Genomic DNA, 19,847 nt, shown 5'->3' on the forward strand with positions numbered 1-19,847 from the left:
AGAGACATCAGATAACATATCAGCTGGAGCACTGAAGCCAGAAATAGAAGTAACTGCAAACATGCTCCACTTCCTAATCAATCAGAATTGAGAGGAAGGACAAGTGCCACCAACACACTGGAAGGAAGGGCACCTCATAAAAATACCAAAAAATGAGGTCTAAGAATTGTGAGAACTACAGAGGAATCACATTATCATCACACTACTATCAATATCGGGAAAAGTTTTCAACACAGTGTTGCTGAACCGGATGAAAGATTCAGTATACACCCAGCTTCGATATCAACAGACCGGATTCCGTTAGCATCGGTTGTGCGCAGGTCAAATCACGACAATACGGATAATTGTTGAACAATCAATTCAATGGAATTCGTCACTATAGACCAACTTCCTTGATTATGCGAAAGCATTTGACAGTGTGAATAGGAGAACATTATGGAACCTCCTTCGACACTTTGGTGTATCTGAGACGAATCTCAACATCATATGGAATTCATACGACGGACAGATAGCAAACTCATTCCAAGTGAGGACCGGAGTCAGACAAGGCTGCTTATTCTCCTCTATTCTCTTTCTTCTGGTGATTGAACAGATTATGGAGACCTCAACATATGAGGGGGAGCACAGAATGCTATCAACAAATTGCATGCAACTAGATGATTTAAACTTCACAGATGACCTGGTCCTTCTATCCCATATACACCAACAAGGTCAGGTCAAGACAACTAGTGTAGCAGCAGTCTCTCTGTCAGTAGACCTCAACATACACAAAGAAAAAGGCGAAATTCTCAAATATAAGACAGAGAATACCAACCAACCCAATCGCACTTGATGGAAAAACTTTGGAATTGGTGGGAACGTTCACGTAACTGGATAGCATCATCGATGAACAAGATGTTAGGGTAAGGATTAGCAAAACAAGGTCAGCATTCCTACAACCCAACAACATGTGAAACTCAAAACAAATTTCAACCAATATAAAAGTCAGAATCTTCAATACGAACGTCAAGACAGTTCTACTATACTGGGCTGAAACTCCGAAAACTACTACAACTACCATCGAAAATGTACAAGTATTTCCAAACAGTTGTCGACGCAAGATACTCAATGTTCGTTGGCCGGATACCATCAGCAACAGCTTACTGTGGGAGAGAACAAACCAACTTCCAACTGAAGAGGAAAGTAGGAGAGGATACTAGATGTGGATGGGACATACATTACGGGAACCATGTAACTGCATCACGAGACAATCTCTAACGGAAAAGAGGGAGGCCGAAGAACACATTGTGTCGGAAATCGGAAGCAGACATGGAAAGGATGAATAGCAACTGCGAAGAACTGGAAGGTATTTCCCAGAATGAAATGGAAAATGCTGGTGTGCAGTCTATGCTTCTTCACGAGAGGTAAAAGGCGTAAGAGATTAAGAATGTTTCCCCTAATGTCATGTTCTAATATATGCTCCATTCTCATTACAATAACATTCCACTCCCACACTAGACGTAATTACAGCAATGAATTAATAGTACGATAATTTTTGTTAGATTATGTCGTGTAAAAAGGAATCTAAATACACATATACGCACACAAAAACCACACTTACTTGATACACTAGAACACTTTTGATCAATACTGAAACATTTTCTCTCAACGATTTGTGTTCTAACAATTTGTAAATCATTAGCTTTTTCAAATGGTACACTACATGAATGACGAAGACGTTGTTCATAATATACTTGTGAATTTAATCGACCAGGTATTGTTGTATACTTTAATATACGTGGATTATTAGGCAATACTTTCAACCAAGGTGTCCATTCTGAGTGAACAATTTCTTCTGTATAATTAAAGATATGTATATGTGATGATGTCGATGATGATGGGATAGAAAAATATTACAGGGTTCTCATTGATGGATCTTGTCCAGCTATATAGATTAGCGTAACCACTCATTCACTACATAGACATAGATACGTCAGTCAATAACTACAATTGACTTTATATACATGTTCGTAAGGTGAATATTATTTAATTGCAGATCTCTTCATCGAACGATTAGCTGTGTAAGATAAACTAAGATACGCTCTATCCGGAATACATTTACAAAATTTGAGGAGTAACGGTGAGAGTAAATTCTCCCTTTATCTGGTTCGAATTATGGTAGTTTTTGAAATCAAGCAGTTTATTCATTGATTTTAGTATACAGGTTGATCATTGTTATTTATAATATCGAATGTAATTAATCTTATGTTAAATCCATTCTGGATAAGCCATACACTTTTATAGAACAAGACAATGGGCAGGGGGACATATAAATAGCCTTAAATCGTCTATCTGCTTCTTTTGGTATCTTTTGCTATCTGGTCTGCCTACTCGTCTGGTCTCCAAGTGTTCTATCAACACCATGCCTTCAATCCAAGGAAACTCTTCGCTCCGTCTGATAATTGTGCAAATTCGACGCCACGTTCCACTACACACTACTTACAAACAACCTTCTAAGTAGCGTCCACTACACTGTGTAAAATGACCTGTGTCTAAGATTCTAGCATTGCGCTCATCTACTTAAATGTCTAAAATTATTCTAATATAACGAAATGCTCTTGTTATGAAATATTTATAGTACATTTCATGTAAAAAAGATTTGATTATACTAGTCAGATAGATGACTAACTACAATATGTTGTTGAGATTTTGAATAAATCCTCTGAATCTCCTACTTTTTTCCTCATATGATTTTCAGTATTGTTAAAACGTTACTTATATTCCTCTTAATATGATGAATGTCAATAAGTAAATTTAAAAAGCCAGGTAGGTATCATCAGTATAAATGATTCTCGTATTTAAAAAAACCACTGATAAATTTATGATTATTATAATAATACAAATTTCTTTGTTGAATGCCAGCTGTGCTTTCAAAGTTAATCGACCAGTATCAAAATAATTAGGCTCTGATAATAGTATTGGATCATTAACTCACTATTCTGAAACAGTATGTAGTGTCGGTTATTATGTTAAGTTCATATACCTTATTCTAGGTTTCGGACAGACCATTTCATTCATTCTACTTGAGTTACATTCTGACCTTGTTATTTATTCGCTTATCAATCTTGACTGTTTTTATATGAACGCGTAGTTGTGTGTACATTTCTTATCCCATTACTTATCACATGTCTGTAACTTACTTTTGTGTAACTATAAATATTGATCAACACTTGGTTAAATGGGAGATGGCTTACCTGTCATCTCCACTCTGCGTCGTTCCTCTTCTCTCTATTCCATTCGCTTTATATAAGAAATATATGTAATCACAAGTCCATTCTCGTTATTTGATTTATCGAAACCCGTTATTGACTAACGCGATTTAAGTCGATGATAATATACGAGGATAGGCGATAACAAACGTTCATACAATCTAATTGAAGTCATATCCACGGGCCACTAAAAGTAGTTCTCATGTTGATTTCATGTTAAATTGAACATTCGTTGAAATATTAATCTTGAAAGTATAATTTATTATTATATCCCAAAAAATCTACTCTTTAACGATTGAAGATCATTTTCACAAGTAAAATATGAATATAGTCTTTATTTATTTAATGTATAACATTGTTCAATCTTTCACTGCATTAACAATCTTAAAATAAGATAGAACTAATTCTCTATGAATCTCATATATCTTAGAATAATTATTTGACGAATAATATTCAATATTTAATTTATTAAATCAATGACAATATGAAGTCCCTTTCATTGATTAAATTTTCACTTCTCTGTGAGACTAGAATTTATGGATGAACTAACCAGGTATATGATAACAAGTTTCGAATTTTGGCGTGAAACTCACTCATGGATTTGGCTAAATAAAGTTTTGGCATTTTAACTGATCTCAGTTCGTGATGAAAAACCCTAAATCTAATTTCTAACTTTAATCATCAACTGTAAATCATAATTCTAATTCCTCACACAGGTTTATAACCATCGTTTGGTCCTAGTTATTAGGTGGGTGCTCTCGAGGTCAGTTTAGCGTCGCTCAAAGGTCATCCATAAATTATAGTCTCACCAGAATAATCTTTAAAAAACGTTATTAATTCACTTTAATCGTATAAAACTACTTACGTTGACATGTGAAATTCTCACAAATCCTTGTATCAATTGTTTCAGAATTCACAACAGAACATTGTGAAGTATCACTTTGATCCCATTTGTTGATAATTGTTGAACAAATTAAATTACGTGTTTTTATACCAATCCCACATTTAGTAGAACAATCCTTCCAATCATTCCATTTTAGAAAAGTTTCACCTAAATGATATGTTTGCTCTTTAGAGAGGATTGGTGAAGAAACTTCTATATGATTTAATATTGTTATTAATTATGGAGTAAATGTTAATTTGGATACAAAAAGAAAGAAAGATGAAAATATCAATCAATCACCTTTTGAAGGGATACAAAATATTATTTATCATGAATCGTTATTTTTGAACTGATATTGAGAATGAAGTGGTTATGTGAATGTATCTTCATATCACTTTGAACACTTTTCGTTAGCATTTATTGTTAACTGCACTTAGACTAAACTTCTCAGTTTAGGTAATAAAAAAAACTTGATACTTTAATGATAGTAACTTTGTGACCTTGTATTTCATTCAAATCAATTTGTTTGTTCTCTAATAAGTCATACTGTTTAGGTTAAATATTTCATAAATATTTTTATATTTTAGATGCTTTTTATACCCGTATTTATGAATAATTTTGAAATTCTACCCACCCCTCCTTTCATAAAAGCAGTAAAATATACGTTAGAGATGTACACCACTCTTTACAGAACCATCCTACTGGAATGGTGATGGTAATATTCTTATTGATAGTCAGCTTGAAAATGAAGTTTCCTGAGTAACTAATGAAAAACTGTAATCTCAGAGTTAACCAGATTGGGAGTAATATATTAACTCAATAGTGGCATAACACGAAAATGTCACTATATAACAAATAGACTGAATTCAGTAATTTTAATGTCTTTGATTACGACCAAGCCCCTTAAATTTATCGTTCTAGTAGCAGTGTCTGAAGTTCCTGGGTTCATCCTTGTGCTAGATCGTGGTTCACGTTCCTGGAGAGTTCCAAACTATGATATAAAACCCTTCCAATAGTTAATAGTTCTTAGTGATTTTTCAAATTACCTCAAACTATGAAACAACTTAGTTGTTTACTCATAAAATTGTGAGTCAATACTATTTTCATATGGTGGACGCTTTTGGTGTTATTTAGCTCTCCTAATTAAATGATTTAATTGGGAAATTTTTATTATCATTCTGTACAACATTATTGGCTTCTACTTCATGTAGAAGTGAAATTTTCAGTTATTTCACAAGTGTTCATCATTTTCGGCTTTTTGGTGATTAGTTGTCTGCATTTGTCTTTCTATTCTTGTTGGTTGTCTTTTCCAATTAATTCTTGAAAATGTGTTATTAGTTGGACCTCTAATTACATGAATTAGACTATGGTATGGTTCAGAATGACAAAGAAAGTGAAACAACTAAATCATCTACCTCAGATAATTAATACCAAAAACATTATCATCAATTATTCTCATATTCTCGACTTTCGCAGATCATCGACTAGCTAATGACATGATTAGATAAATGAAATATTTGACTTGATTCTAGTGAAAAAACACTCTATGTACTAATTTATTCGAGATGAGGTAAGGCAATTCTTCTCCAGTAAACATGAATTTTTAGGAATAGTTTAAGAGTTTGACAAAAAAGTATCAAATATCTATGATTTTCTAAACAAAGTATTTGATAATAACCTATGACTGAAAATGAGACAATGTTCAATATAATAGAATTTTATTATGTTGCTATGATGCTATTTTAAAGTATCATCAAATCCAATACATAGATATTAGATCAATCATTAGAACACATCATAAGTGTGCACTTATTAAGCGTATATATGCTATGTTTGAAGCGATTACGAGTTCACCTAATCTGAGAACGGAATGAAGATCCTGTGACACAATGACAGAAAAGCTTACTATTGTGACGCGTCCTAGCCGGCTAACTAGAGAGATAAGTCCAAGCTTGGTATGGGAAATATATTCCACAAGCGGCCAGAAGCACGAATGAACACGACAAATCTAGTCAGAAACACACTCATTTATATATTGATTCATACACTCATTTTTTGATTAATAATTAGGATGAGATCACATATATGAAAAGCACTTAGTTACAACAAATTACATGATGAGCATAGTTCATGTCAATTGAATACAAGAATATCGTATGTTATACAGAATAAAATATCATAGGGGAAAGCAAAACAAATACTATACTGAGTAATCATCAAATTGAATTAAAACGGAATTAATGTTGAACAAAAGTCATAATTTCAATAGTTGGGATCATGAGTCAATTGAAGCTAGATCACCATGGAAAACCCGGAAGCACTGAATGGCCGTCTCGTCCTATTGTGGGACTCCTCAACAGTGCGCAATCTTCACAAAACCCCTTCTGATACTAAAAGTGATAATGACTTTTCATCCCGTCCTAACTATATAGTTATGTGAATTAGTAGTGATAAAAATCATGTTCTAATAAGTTATAATTGGCTTGAAACATTAATTTAGAGCTATGGAAAAAAGAAAACAATTGTTACTGGAGATCTTGATCAGCTTGAAATTTTTAAAAAAGTATTGAAACATGTTGTACTTTAGGATATATCCGTCCTTGTAATATTCCTTTATAGAATATGGCTGAACAGATCAAACTTTAAAGGTTCACTGTTAAAACAGACTTTTAAGGTTCAATTTTTATAATGGTTAAATTATTTACTTTTAAGGAATATTGGAACAAAACATCTTTCCAGCTTTGGATTGTCAAATGTTTTATTGTTTTTCTGTTGAAAATTACTTTTAGTTGTAAAGGGGATCCTAAGTCTAGAACAATGTAATTAGAACAATTGTGTATCCGGTTGTTATAACATTGTTTTGAAGAGCAATTAAGATAGGATAATCGACTGTGTTTTGTATCAATGAACCATAAATTATGAGATCACTGATTTGCATAAGGTATATTTAATTCAAATAACATAAGATTACCTAAAATAGTTCTGGCAAGAACTGAAAGCAATTATCCCTGAAAACAGATAGGGAAAAAGTACAAAGATATGTCTAGCTAACCAGTGTCTTGTGATGAATTTCTGTTACTCCCAGAAGCCAAAGGTTTTTATCACTTTTTACGATGGGTAAGTTCAAAATTATAGTGTTACTAATTTTAAAACTGTTCCTGGAAGTCTCTATAGTTTTAAGATTATATGTAGCCTACTAAATTAGCTTTTAACTGTCCCAAAGTCCAATATTCTCAGAGTAGTTAGGGGTTAAAATCTGACTTTGTAGTCAGTAATACTATGGTGAGTGCTACTTATATTGATATAAGTAGTATCTGACACGAGTCAGGAATGTAATGTCTGGCGGCAGAAGATGGGGAAGATCAAGAAAGGAAGAGCGGGACTAGAAAGCAATTAGTATGGAAATGCTAGAACAACGAAGTTCGAGACGATTATTGAACATTTTGCAAATTAAGTATTATAGTATGGTTTTTCTATTTTACCAAGTGACTAATTTTGTGCTGAATATAATCCGGTTGTCCTCATCTGTGTTCTCCTTGACTACAATACTAGCATCCGCTGCTCATACATACAAAATTCAAATAAAATATAAAACTGTTCTACATAAGACAAGATAAATATTCACTTGCAAAAAATCTACTTACCATGATTGCAAACTTTATTAGTCTGTTGACAATGCTCAACTTGCAATTCAACTTCAGGTGGATAAGGATTTTCATCGACTGGAATGTCGTAACTATGTTTACATCCAATCAGTTTCTTAGTATTTTGATTATTAATCTTCATTTCTACAGGTTTTGGACTATCACACCGTCGCATACGTGTGCGTATCCCATGACCACAGTCTGATGAACAAGAAGACCATGGTGACCAGAATGACCATGATGGTTGAACTATAAAAAGAAATGAGACACAAAGATTACAAAAACCAATTAAACAATCAACTAAAGCGTACACGATTTATTTATTCTTAGAGATGATTTTAACAGACATGATTTACTTCCTTGCACTTTTTTTTACATCATGAAGAATAGAACATCCAACATTTTAGGGACAAAATTCTTTTCATCACTATTATAAGTGATAAGTTTCAGCTACCCATTGTTTTATAATCTGCCACAGGAACAAGCATTACATTTGATTATTTTGAAGTCTACAGTAGTTCAACTATTCTATAAAGACGGACATATATATATATATATATATATATATATATATATATATATATATATATGTATAATTTTTCACTACGCGTTCTATTTAAAGCAACTCAGTATAATTATTAAGTCTAATCACAAACAGGCGAAAATACATCTAAAGTTCTATGATCTGGCATCTAGTCAACATCACCACAACATCATCATTTACAATCCTACGTGATATGAATAAAAATATATTAGTGGTGATACATTTGCATTCTAATTTCATAATAGGTTGGGATCCCCTCTAGGAACATGTATCATTCGTTTTCTTTTTGTAGAACTCTTAGGGATTCTATTTCCTCAAATACGAGAGGAAATCAATCGTAAAATTTGCATATCGATTAAAAAGATTTTCGCTCAGTCATTTCCCAATGATTAATTCACTGATTTTGTGTTCAGTAACAACTGTTCAGTAATTAAGTCACTTAATAATCGCTTATAGTGTGAAGAAATTTGGTTGTTATTGAACTCTTCCTGGACTTCTCACTCTAACTATCGAGGAAAGAAGAAAAGGATAGATGAAGTCTCATTCATCGTACTGAAGTCGGAGTTGTGAATGATTAGCTCAGCGCACAAACATGTTAAGGATGCAATTTAATAAATAAGGATTCACTAGCGAGAATATAATTTATGGACGAACAAATCAGATTTAGGATAACAAGTCTTGGATTTTGGCGTTTTAGCTTATGTCAGTTCACGATGAAAAAACGCTAAATCTAATTCCAAACCCTAACCGTCAACTATGAATCATGTTCCTTATTCTTCAAACTGTTTTACAACGGTCATTTAGCCATAGTAAGTAGGTAGACACTCTCAAGGTCACTTCGGTATCGCTCAAAGGTCGTCCATAAATTATAGACTCATTGGATTCACATTGTGTCATTGCTCTTCAATTATTTGAAACTTCAAAACGTTTCCATTTGATCTTAATAGTTTTTTTCCTAGTTCCAGTTTATTTTTGATATTATTTTAGCACATTATATAATATTACTGTAAGACCTGTTTATTTTTACATTTAAAAAAATGCTCTTTCGTCTTTACTATCTTACTGTTATTGACAATTCGAAATGTTTACATATTATAGCAGTTCATAAGGAATATTTATTTCATAAAATGTTAGAAACCAATTAGAATAAAAAAAATAATATCTATAATCTTACAATAACAATTCATAACTTTCATTCTATATAATTCATCATTTGTACAGTCAATACATGGTTGACAATGACAAGTAAGATTCTGATATTGATTTAATAAAGGTGACCATATCGATGTCATACATATAATTGGTGATTGATTATTTTGAATTAATTCATTTTGTTGGTATTGTTGTTGCTGCTCTTGTTGTTGTTGTTGCAAATGACCTTGAAGATGTTTCCACCAATAATTAATTAATTGATCATTTATATTTTTTTGAAATTTATTTTTATCAAATAAACAAAAATTTGGATTGAATGTAGAAAATTTTGAAAAAATATTATTGAGTAAAATTTTATTATTTTGATTTTGATCATTTTTCTTTTTATAAAAATTATTTTTTATTATATTTTCATGATTTATTGATGTTTTATAATTTATTTCACATTTATTTAATAAATTATTCCATTTACATGAAATTCTATTTGTATTGATACATTCACTTGATGTTTTAATTGTTTCACATAATTGAATCGATTTTGGTAATTGAATGACATGTTTACTTGTTAATATATAAAATTCTTTACTCTGTTATGATTATTGTTATTATACGGTAATTGATTGGATATATATTCCCCATTGGATAATAAAACAATAATCCATGTAAAAAATAGAAATAATTTGGAAAAAAAAAGAATGAAATATCATTTAAAGATTATTTTCTTTATATATATATATATATTTCTTTATATATATATATATATATATATATATAGATGTTAATTAGGCGAGACTCTAATTTATGGACGACCTTTGAACGAATCTTAAGTGACCTTGAGACATATTAGTCAATCAGCAAACAGTCAGTATAGAGTAAAAAGATGTTATACAAAACGAAGGAAATAAAGTGGATACGCTTCTTATACGCGGTTCAAAAACTTGTCAAGGTTAGAAAGAGGTTCAGAGGTTCTAAAATCATAATGCAGGCAGTAGAGGAAATCATCCATACGGCTACAGAATAATCGGCTTCTGAAGCCATGATAAAGTCTCAAAAACTCTTTCAACCTCGATCACATAGCTTCAATATTGTTTATTTGCACTCCGGTTGTTGAGTGCACAAAATGCTACTGGTGGATAACGACACGATGCACATAACCAAGCCTATGTAGGAGTCTGCACGCTCTCCAATCATCCGTATATATTGTAGTACCTGGCTGCAGCCAGTGTTGCTGGTGCTTTTATTATCCAGTTCGCAATAATTGTCGTAATTTGCCTTAGTTAGGAATTATATATGGGATTTTCATCACGAACTGACATCAGCTATAATGCCAGTAGTTGATTTAATCAGAAGGATGAAAGGCTTTCGCGTTAAAATCCGAGATCTATTATCTTATGCCTGGTTGATTCGTCCACAAATTATAGTCTCGCCGTTTTATTTGTTATAGCCGCTCGATTATCACGTTTTGTACGAAATTCCCTGTGAACCGAACGTACGTTAGCATTAAGCACTGAAGTTGGCTCCGTAACCTTGAAATCTTTAAAGCGCCACTGATAGGCTCGTCCATAAATTAGAGTCTCGCCGTTAATTAAAGTACCATTAGAAAGTAAAACATAATTGGTAGTTCCAATTTACTTGGTATTGTTTAACTTGAATCTTCTGATTGATGTTTAGGATTGTAATGGATAAGTCTCTTAGTGGTATATGTGCAAACTGTATGAATTGACTCAATATTGCCTTAATTAACAAGCATTCTAAGCAAAGATGGATAATGACTAGCAGTGGAATCTAGGATACGCGTTTCGTTCTATTTGGGATTCGTTAGTTGGATATACATGCATGTGTTGATGTTCACTCTGGAACTCGAACCTAGTACCGTTCGCTTCAAATGCCATCGCGTTATCCACTTAGCTACTGAGTCCTGATAGTCACTTGTTTGTGCAATGGGGGTGAAGTTTAAATTCACTTGGTACTGTTTACTTGAATTTCCTTATTGATGATTAGGATTGCAATGGATCAGTCTCTTATTGGTAGTTGTTCTTTTTGAATAAATAATTCCTTATCTATGAACATTGATTATCACACTCAGGAGAATTGATTCGAAATATTTTATGTTTATTGATCTACCTTAATTTTTCAACTCTAATCATTTGGTGATATAAGTCGACAATAACTAACGACAACTATTCACTAATCCCCAGTTTTTAATTGTCCTTTAGCTGGTATCAGTTTGAACATGAGGAATTTCTTTAGACGTCATAAGCTTGTGAAAATGTATCTAAGTACAAGAACATATGAATCACTGAATACAAAATAGCAGTAAAGTATAGGAGTGGTCGGTTAATTTGGAGAGATAAAATTTGATGATTTACTCGTCAAAACTGAACACCATCTAGCAGTCAAATTGAGAATACGTTGATTTAACTAAACAACTGGATATCACCATTGGTATTCATTTTGAGATCACAAAGAAAATATGTTAAAACGTTCTTCCAGTTATTTTAAATTTCAATGTGAACTAACCAATTTTAATATTGTTGTCAGACAGTTCATAAGTAATCCAGTTCAGTTTAGATAAACGATATTGTGTAAACATTTAAACGCAATTGTATTTTCAATACAGTGAATCCAGTAATAAAGTAATACAAATGTAAAAACTTCCTGCCCATAACGAACTTTCCTTTCAAACATACTGAAGTTATTGCTTTCTATAAAATCCACAGCGTTGTAAACTACTTGGCTATCAATTCTAGGTTTCAGTTATTCACGTTGATATTAATAAAATTATCATGTCTAGGGACACAGTAATCACAAACGATGAAATTCGAAAAAAACCTCACTTTTATATCCATTAATCTATCTTGTTTTATAGCATTTTTCTGTTTACATTTTTTTAACAAGGAATTTCAGAATACTTTGATAAACGACTAACATCAAATCTACCTGACCTTATTCTTAGTCTATTTGATATGTGGCTATGAGTAGAATCAAACGCTCAGGTTTCATTCTACCTGAAAATCCGCAGTTGGATGTACCCGATTCCCAATCGAACTCGGATCTAGTGTTTTTTACTTTAGACGTCCAAGGTGTTATCCACTGGTTTATTGATTTCAACTAACTGATAACGTATTCAACATTTATGGCGGTAACAACCATAGTTATGTACCAAATATTCAAAATCTTGTAACATAACGCTGTATCGAGGTAATCTGCCCAGGATACACACATGGCAACAAAGACTAATCAACTGGAGTCTTGTACATCAACTACGAAAATGATAAACCAGAACTAGTGGTTCTTACTCTTCTCTTTAAAAAAATCCATATTTCAATCTTCAGATGATTTTTAAAAAATTATTCTACCTAATAAATCCCGGAATCAATCAAAGTGTATCGACTAAATTTCACACCTAGCCGCTAACAAGAATGTATAATTGTATTGATCATGTTCAATAGTAAATCTCAAAGACGTTAGTAAACCAAACTAACAAACGTCAAGTCAACAAATATTTATAACCTTCCTATCATAAATCACTTCCATAGAATTCCTAGACAGCTGGACGAGAACTTGTGGAGAATAGTATCAGGCTGAGATACTTTTAGGTTTTACATAGTTTTGATATTAGTCAGGAGTGAAAACTGTTATCAAGTTGGACAGATTGTCACAAATTTATCCATTAAATTATCTCTGGGTAAACGAGTACGTTTTTTCATACAACTCAGTGTTTGTTAAGATATTTAAAGATACTGGTTTAAAAAGAAGTTGATTTGAACTTCACAATCGGTGAGAATCAGGGAATAGTAGGCGGTTCTTTCGTCGTAGTGTGTGGTTTTCCTTCAATCTTCTAATAACCAATCAGATCCAGGATCTTAAAGTCTATCTGGGAACATTTTACCGTCAAATCATCTAGTTGGTATAAGATAACCTATATATTCAATTTGAATTAGTAAGAGTATAGAGTGTAACGGATGTTCAGTGTTATCTGATTTTTTTGTTAATTTCTATCAATCTGTTATGAAGCTTAACTACAGCTAAGGATCTAATTATAAGTTTGCATACTACCGATCTGTAGATATACGGATAAATACATATTAAGTATTTCATCGAAGATCGACTTCAAATAAGCTACTATTTTTACTATAAAAAATAGGTACCAGTTATAAGCACAGTATACATGTTTTCAAAAACTCACTGGTTTGATATGTTTCATATAAATACCTGTAATAATTTCATTTTCTATACCAAAATCTTCAATCGTCAATTGATCCCAAGGACATATCTCCATGGTATCATCCGTAGATAAATTAAATAATGCATAACGCTCAATACGTTGTTTTCCAGCTAAATATAAAATAACATTCTTATCATTATGATCAATTTCTATATGATACCAGCCTAATTGATGATTGATTTGTTTAAATGGTAATCCTGGGACAGGACGAATAATTAATGGACGATTATCAATTGGATTCACATGTTTAACACGTAATAGATGTGTTCTTGGTAGTTGACGTATTTTATCTATATTTGATTCTGTCAGCTGACCAGAATCCAAATTTTTACACTGAATAAACAAAGTTTAGATACGAATAAATTGTAATTCAATACAATGACGTAATACAAGAGTAAGGAAATATTAAACTTATTTGCTATTTGAAAGAGATAACTAACAGGTGAGAACATATAGGACTTAAGTAGCCATTCAGTTTGTTGGATTAATTCGTATACTTTTCAGTAGTTATTTCATGACATTGTAATATTATCTTAATTGTAAACTATTTTTTAACCAAATAATTATTGTGATGTATTTTGAGATGGTAGAGAAGATTTGTAGCTCAGGTGGATGATTTTGGTGGAGTTTTGTTCTCTGAGCTGGATCAATAAGAACCAATCAACATCGAGGTGCACAGAACAAGCTGTGAAACACATATGGAGAAATTCGAACACTTCACTTCTATCTGAAGTTTGTGCTGATGATGTCGTTCAGAAGAACGATGAAAGCTCCACGACCAAACCATCCAGCTCAGAGAACAAAACTCCACCAAAATTAGGATGTATTTTACGGGTTAGCGGCTATGTCAACTAATTAATTCACTAAATAACGAGTTATCGTTTAGAGAGAAAAGTACTGGGTTTGAGTTTGGTTGTGGACATCAATAGTGGTATCTAGGCATGTCCAGATGACGAATCCAAAATAAGATAGCAGGTGAGTCCTGGGTTGAACTGTTAACCATAATTTATCTATTTCACACAAAAATTTGTGAAAAAGTGGCTGTATCACGTCAATCATAACATCCCAACAATAATTGATAGAATTTCAGCTGTGAATATTGACAATGAGATAACTCAAATCCTTAACAGTAATCATATACAAATCCGATAGTGATTGTGAAAAAATGCAATAGTTACGTCCTTAATGATATTTGTTGTTTGTGTTACGTTTGGATCTTTTATTTGAGGCATATGATCACGTATTTTATTAGTCTAAGTACTAAAGAGATCAGAGAATACTTTCTAATGTTCTGATTGAAGGCTTGGAAACTTGTAAATGTCCGTTATTTATTAATCTTGTTACCAACATCAAAGAAGCTAGTGTATTTATGGTTGGTTAAGTAAGGAAAAACAATATCTACTGATAATTGATTAACTGTTAAGTAATAATGCAACTTCACAAAGGGATCCTCAAAACTGTAAAGTCGTATATATATGGGTTCATAAACAAGTTTTATATAATTAATGATACTAAGTCGTGATCTGAAATCGATATCTATAAGATAAAATTAAGTACTGATTCTTACTAGAAATTGTAAGAAAAGCCACTTACTTGGGCAAATACACTTACACACAAACAAACCATTATTTGCATGGAGATTGTAGTAGTTTACAAACTATCTATAACTTACTATATTTTCAAAGGTATTTGGCAATATTTGAGTTTTGCCCGAATTTTCATTTGGTGCTAATTGACTATTGAATGCATCTTCTATGTCATTTAATGCATAAACACAAAGTGCATCACCAGTGGGATATTTCCTATATTTATAAATGATTGATCAAAATAATTAAATATCTTAATGAATATTGCTAGATAGAGGCGAATATATAGGAAAGATGAAAATTTTAGGGCAGTTACATAAGGAATTGTTACATTTGTTTTTGTTGTGTAATTTCCAAATATTTGGTTGGTGGCATTTCCATAATGTCATAATTATAAACTGTCATTTAACTTAGTCAGTGTTATAGCTCATTGTGGTCTCCTAATTGATGTATATAATCTTGTTAGCTTTTTGAGATTTAATAACAGAAAATTTACTGCTTGAGTGTTCTGACTGCCGACTGGGGATACAACAGTTCTGTTGGACAAACGTGAAATAGGATTTCCGGTCATTGTGTGCGGTCAGTTGTGCTATTGGTTAAGGAGAAGTTTATTGATCTAATAGGTTTGAGTGAACACGGATTTTAGTAGACGCTGTAGTATCGTGATCCTATTGATTGGACATATTGAGAAGTAAAGGTTCTAACAGGTACGTAAGACAAATGTTATGGATGTCGAATTGTATAAGGAAATGATAGAGAAAATTCGAAATATACTCTAATAGTGTCCAGAAAGACCATGAAGGCTTCATGATTAATTAATCCACAATATAACGCAGAACACTTTCAAAACAAATTACAATATGATATTAAATGCAAAAAGAAGTATTGTAATCAGATTTATTGTTTTCCCAACTGTTTCCAAGTTTCTCAACGAATACAGTCTGTTTTGAATATTATATCTCCCACAGCTCATAAATTGTTTTAATAGATAGACAATATTTAACAGTTGCAGGAATTCGGTAAGATCTCCTAGGTTTCTGATATGACGAGTGGATTTACGGTATTTCTCTTTCTGTGGTACAACACACTACGACGGTAATGCAGCAATAAGACTGAGTTAGGTGACTTAATTTAAATACCTCTAGATTGGAAACTTGGACGATACTCTGTGGAGAGACTAGTTCACGTTATAAGAGATACCCGATTCATGAGCAAAAATAGAGTACTAGAGTAACGTTAGACAGTACTTTATTTCAACCAACTACAGGAGGTCATTCTCAGTGAGTCAGGAATAGAAATCAATAAGAGGAAAGGAAACCACTCATTTAACAGTCAGTAAGTCGAATCTGTGTTTTTCCACACTTAATGATCAATCTCATTTACTTTCACTACTACATATCAGTTCCATGCTAGTTGAAACTTATCTATCCAATATTTAACAGACCGATGTTTAGCGGGACTCGAAACCCAGAATCGTGAATGCGCAATGCTGAGGAGTCCAGTGCCAGGGCGAAATGGCTTTCCAGTGCTCTCAGGTTTCCAATCGTGGTCTAACATTGATCGATTCATAATCTCAATTAAAATTCTTCTATTTATTGATTCTTTTTAGCTCAGACTAAGTTTAAATGCTGCAATAATTCAAGAAAGCATATAATGAAAATTATCTTATATATCAATTTTAGAATACCAGTAGAACAGCTTATATGAATATAGTAAGTCATTAAATCAATCTGAAGTATTAATAGTATTTCAAACTGACCATAGAATATTTTACTGTGTTCAATATGATTGCGGTATCTTTCCATAAAAAGTAGTGTACTTACACATAAGATTCCTGCTTTATTACAACTAATACTCTAGAAATTTCGATAGTATAAACTTTATTACAACGAATGACATCACCAAACTTGGTGAGTGAGAATTTCATCGAAACATTTTATTCAGAAGATGTAACACCCAATTAGGATTGTGTTATATCGACGAGAATGGAGTAAGGGTGAGAAAACACTGTCCATGTTTTTATTTTATGGATGTAAAACACTTGGATTATGTACTATACATTTATATTCGCCTATCTGTAAGCTTTTTTTTGTTTGATCAATAAATCGTTGTTATATATCTTATTATTATTCTAGATTCATAATTAATTATTTTTTTTATTGTCCCGTCAAACTAGACAGTACAACTGCTCCCATAAAATGGCCAGATCACACATGTCCCAATCAAGTACTCTGTTCTAGATATTACCATTATATTCCAGGTGCCCCGAAGTATGAGCCGAACAGTAAAATAGGGTACTACAAAATAAATAAACAAACTTCAATTATAGCGTTTTCTGTAGGGAAATCTCCCAAACATAACGGACTTAACATGATTCAGAGATTACAGTGAAGACCAATCAATGGTCAAAGAAAAAAATCGATGTAAAGTAAAAGGCTAGAGCAGGAACTCTGTATAGTCAATACACAAAGGACCAAATGATAATGACTAGATCTCATGAAGTCTAGGTCATTAGTAAGAGCCGGAAAGTAGCCAATCGCAAGACAGTATATGTAGTAAAAAACCCATTTTTCTATTAGTGTCAGTGGATCATGGGTAAAGAAGGACTTAACGCTAGCAACTGAGAAAGAATGAAAAGACAATCATGTAGAATACATGGCTCATAAAATGCAACGTATTCGCACAAATCTCAACCATATTGTTAAAAACCCAGAGAATATTCGGCGAGCGATGTTTTAACGGTTACGTCCAGCTCAACTGAAAACAAACATTAGGCAGAGAGTTACCTATTTTTTGAAATTTATTTCATTCATAAACTGGCATAATTTGGAGAGGCGTTATAGTTTCAACAGTTGGTACATATGATCTTACAAGAGGTTGGATCCAGTATTTTTTAATTTTCGCAGCGGTTATGCCACTGTTAAAACTGATGATATAATTTTTTAAACTTATTTCTTTTCGTGAGACAATGTGACAAGCATATAATGCTGTTGATGATAACTCTTATATTTCTTATGTATTTACGACGTCATTCGTAGATTTTAACTACAACTTCATGAACATGTCTCGAAACCAGCCACCAGTATGTACATAATTGTTATAATTATAAGAACGGGAAGTCCTCTTGGAAAACCTTCGAAAATTAGGTAAGATTGAATGGTTTGTTTTCCAATAGTTCTCACTTTTGTATAAGCAGTTGTAAACAGTATTTACACTATATAAACAAACATATTTTGTAAATTTACATCATAAACTAACTTCAGATAGAAAAAAATCAAAACTCCGAGAGCGCTGGACAGGTGTTGCATCTTAGTATGGGACTTTTCAACAATACACATCCACTAACCCAACAAGGACTAGATGAAGAACCCCCAAACCGTGCGGCTAAGATTTGAACTTCAGACTACTGAGTTGTTATCCACTGGTTTACATTTCTAGTTTCAATCAATTCACAATGTCGAGGGAACATCATCCATAAGCATCGGTTTATATTTATTTTCTACTCAATGTAGTTAAAGTCTACAGGTTTGGTTCGAGAGAAATAAAAATTCAAATGATTTAAACTACAAAAAAACTGACACAATAACTTACATGCCAGTTTGATAGCTAACATATAACTTATTATCCAAAGGATCCCATTTACCAGATATTGAATGACCATAAGAAAATTCAGTCAGTAACGGATCAGTAAATAGTTCCTTTTTATTTTCTATCTTATAATTATAATAATTTATAGGATGATTTTGATGAAATTTACATTCTAATGTCACTTTACTAAATGTAACAAATTCACCTTCATTCACATATTGATATCCACCTGGATCCCTTTTACATATTCTTATTAGGCGTGTAACTGGTGTTTCAGTGATTGACGATAGTATTGTTGTCTTTATTGAAGACTTTGAAAATGATGATGAGGATGAAGAGGAAAATTGAACATTATCAGTATCAGCAAAAGAACTAGATGTTTGTACGAAACGATTATGAATTCTAGCTTCACATGTTGGTGATTTTAATTCACGAATTAAGAAATAAGCAGAATCCGATGTTTCAAATGCACAGATGAAATGAGTTGATTCTATATTAAGATTGTAATAAGAAGAAAACAATTTATTAATCATGCTTTTGATTAAAATTGAAATAATAATCACATGTTCATCGGTAACTAAATTCAAGATGTGTCATTCTTGAAGTTAAAATCTATTTAATCAAGTCAAGAGTGAAATAGTAGAATACCGATGATTTTAAATAATTTTCTTAGTCACTTAACGAATGTGACAAATAGAGAAAAATGAGTCACATAAAGTATACTACGAAATAATGTAAGTAATTAGACGACAAGGAGTTATGAAATGAGATAGCAAATGTGTGAGTGTGAAAACTATTTTGTCTGATTGTAGTAAATAATAATTTGAAATACTTTACATTTCAAATGTTTCACTATTATTTGTTCCCAACTGTCATATATATTAATAGTAAATATATTTTTGTTATATCTCAATGAATAGAAAATTGTTTTTCAGACGTTTCGTGACTTGATGTAAGCCATTTCTTCAGAGTAA

At 32.2% G+C, this 19,847-nt stretch overlaps 1 protein-coding gene across 1 annotated transcript in view; it reads right to left on the reverse strand.

Moving 5' to 3' along the window:
• The window catches only part of SEMA6A_2 (Semaphorin-6A), a 47,645-nt gene that overhangs the window by 9,294 nt on the left and 18,504 nt on the right, over positions 1-19,847 (reverse strand). The window contains exons 6-12 of the mRNA XM_051214854.1: positions 18,877-19,363; positions 15,372-15,501; positions 13,661-14,032; positions 9,494-10,058; positions 7,776-8,024; positions 4,114-4,344; positions 1,601-1,834 (exon numbers count right to left, since the gene is read on the reverse strand). Coding sequence (XP_051068038.1) covers positions 1,601-1,834; positions 4,114-4,344; positions 7,776-8,024; positions 9,494-10,058; positions 13,661-14,032; positions 15,372-15,501; positions 18,877-19,363 — 2,268 coding nt within the window. The remainder of the gene's footprint in view (positions 1-1,600; positions 1,835-4,113; positions 4,345-7,775; positions 8,025-9,493; positions 10,059-13,660; positions 14,033-15,371; positions 15,502-18,876; positions 19,364-19,847) is intronic.

This window comes from Schistosoma haematobium, chromosome 2, assembly GCF_000699445.3.
Source record: "Schistosoma haematobium chromosome 2, whole genome shotgun sequence".
NCBI classification, from domain to species: domain Eukaryota; kingdom Metazoa; phylum Platyhelminthes; class Trematoda; order Strigeidida; family Schistosomatidae; genus Schistosoma; species Schistosoma haematobium.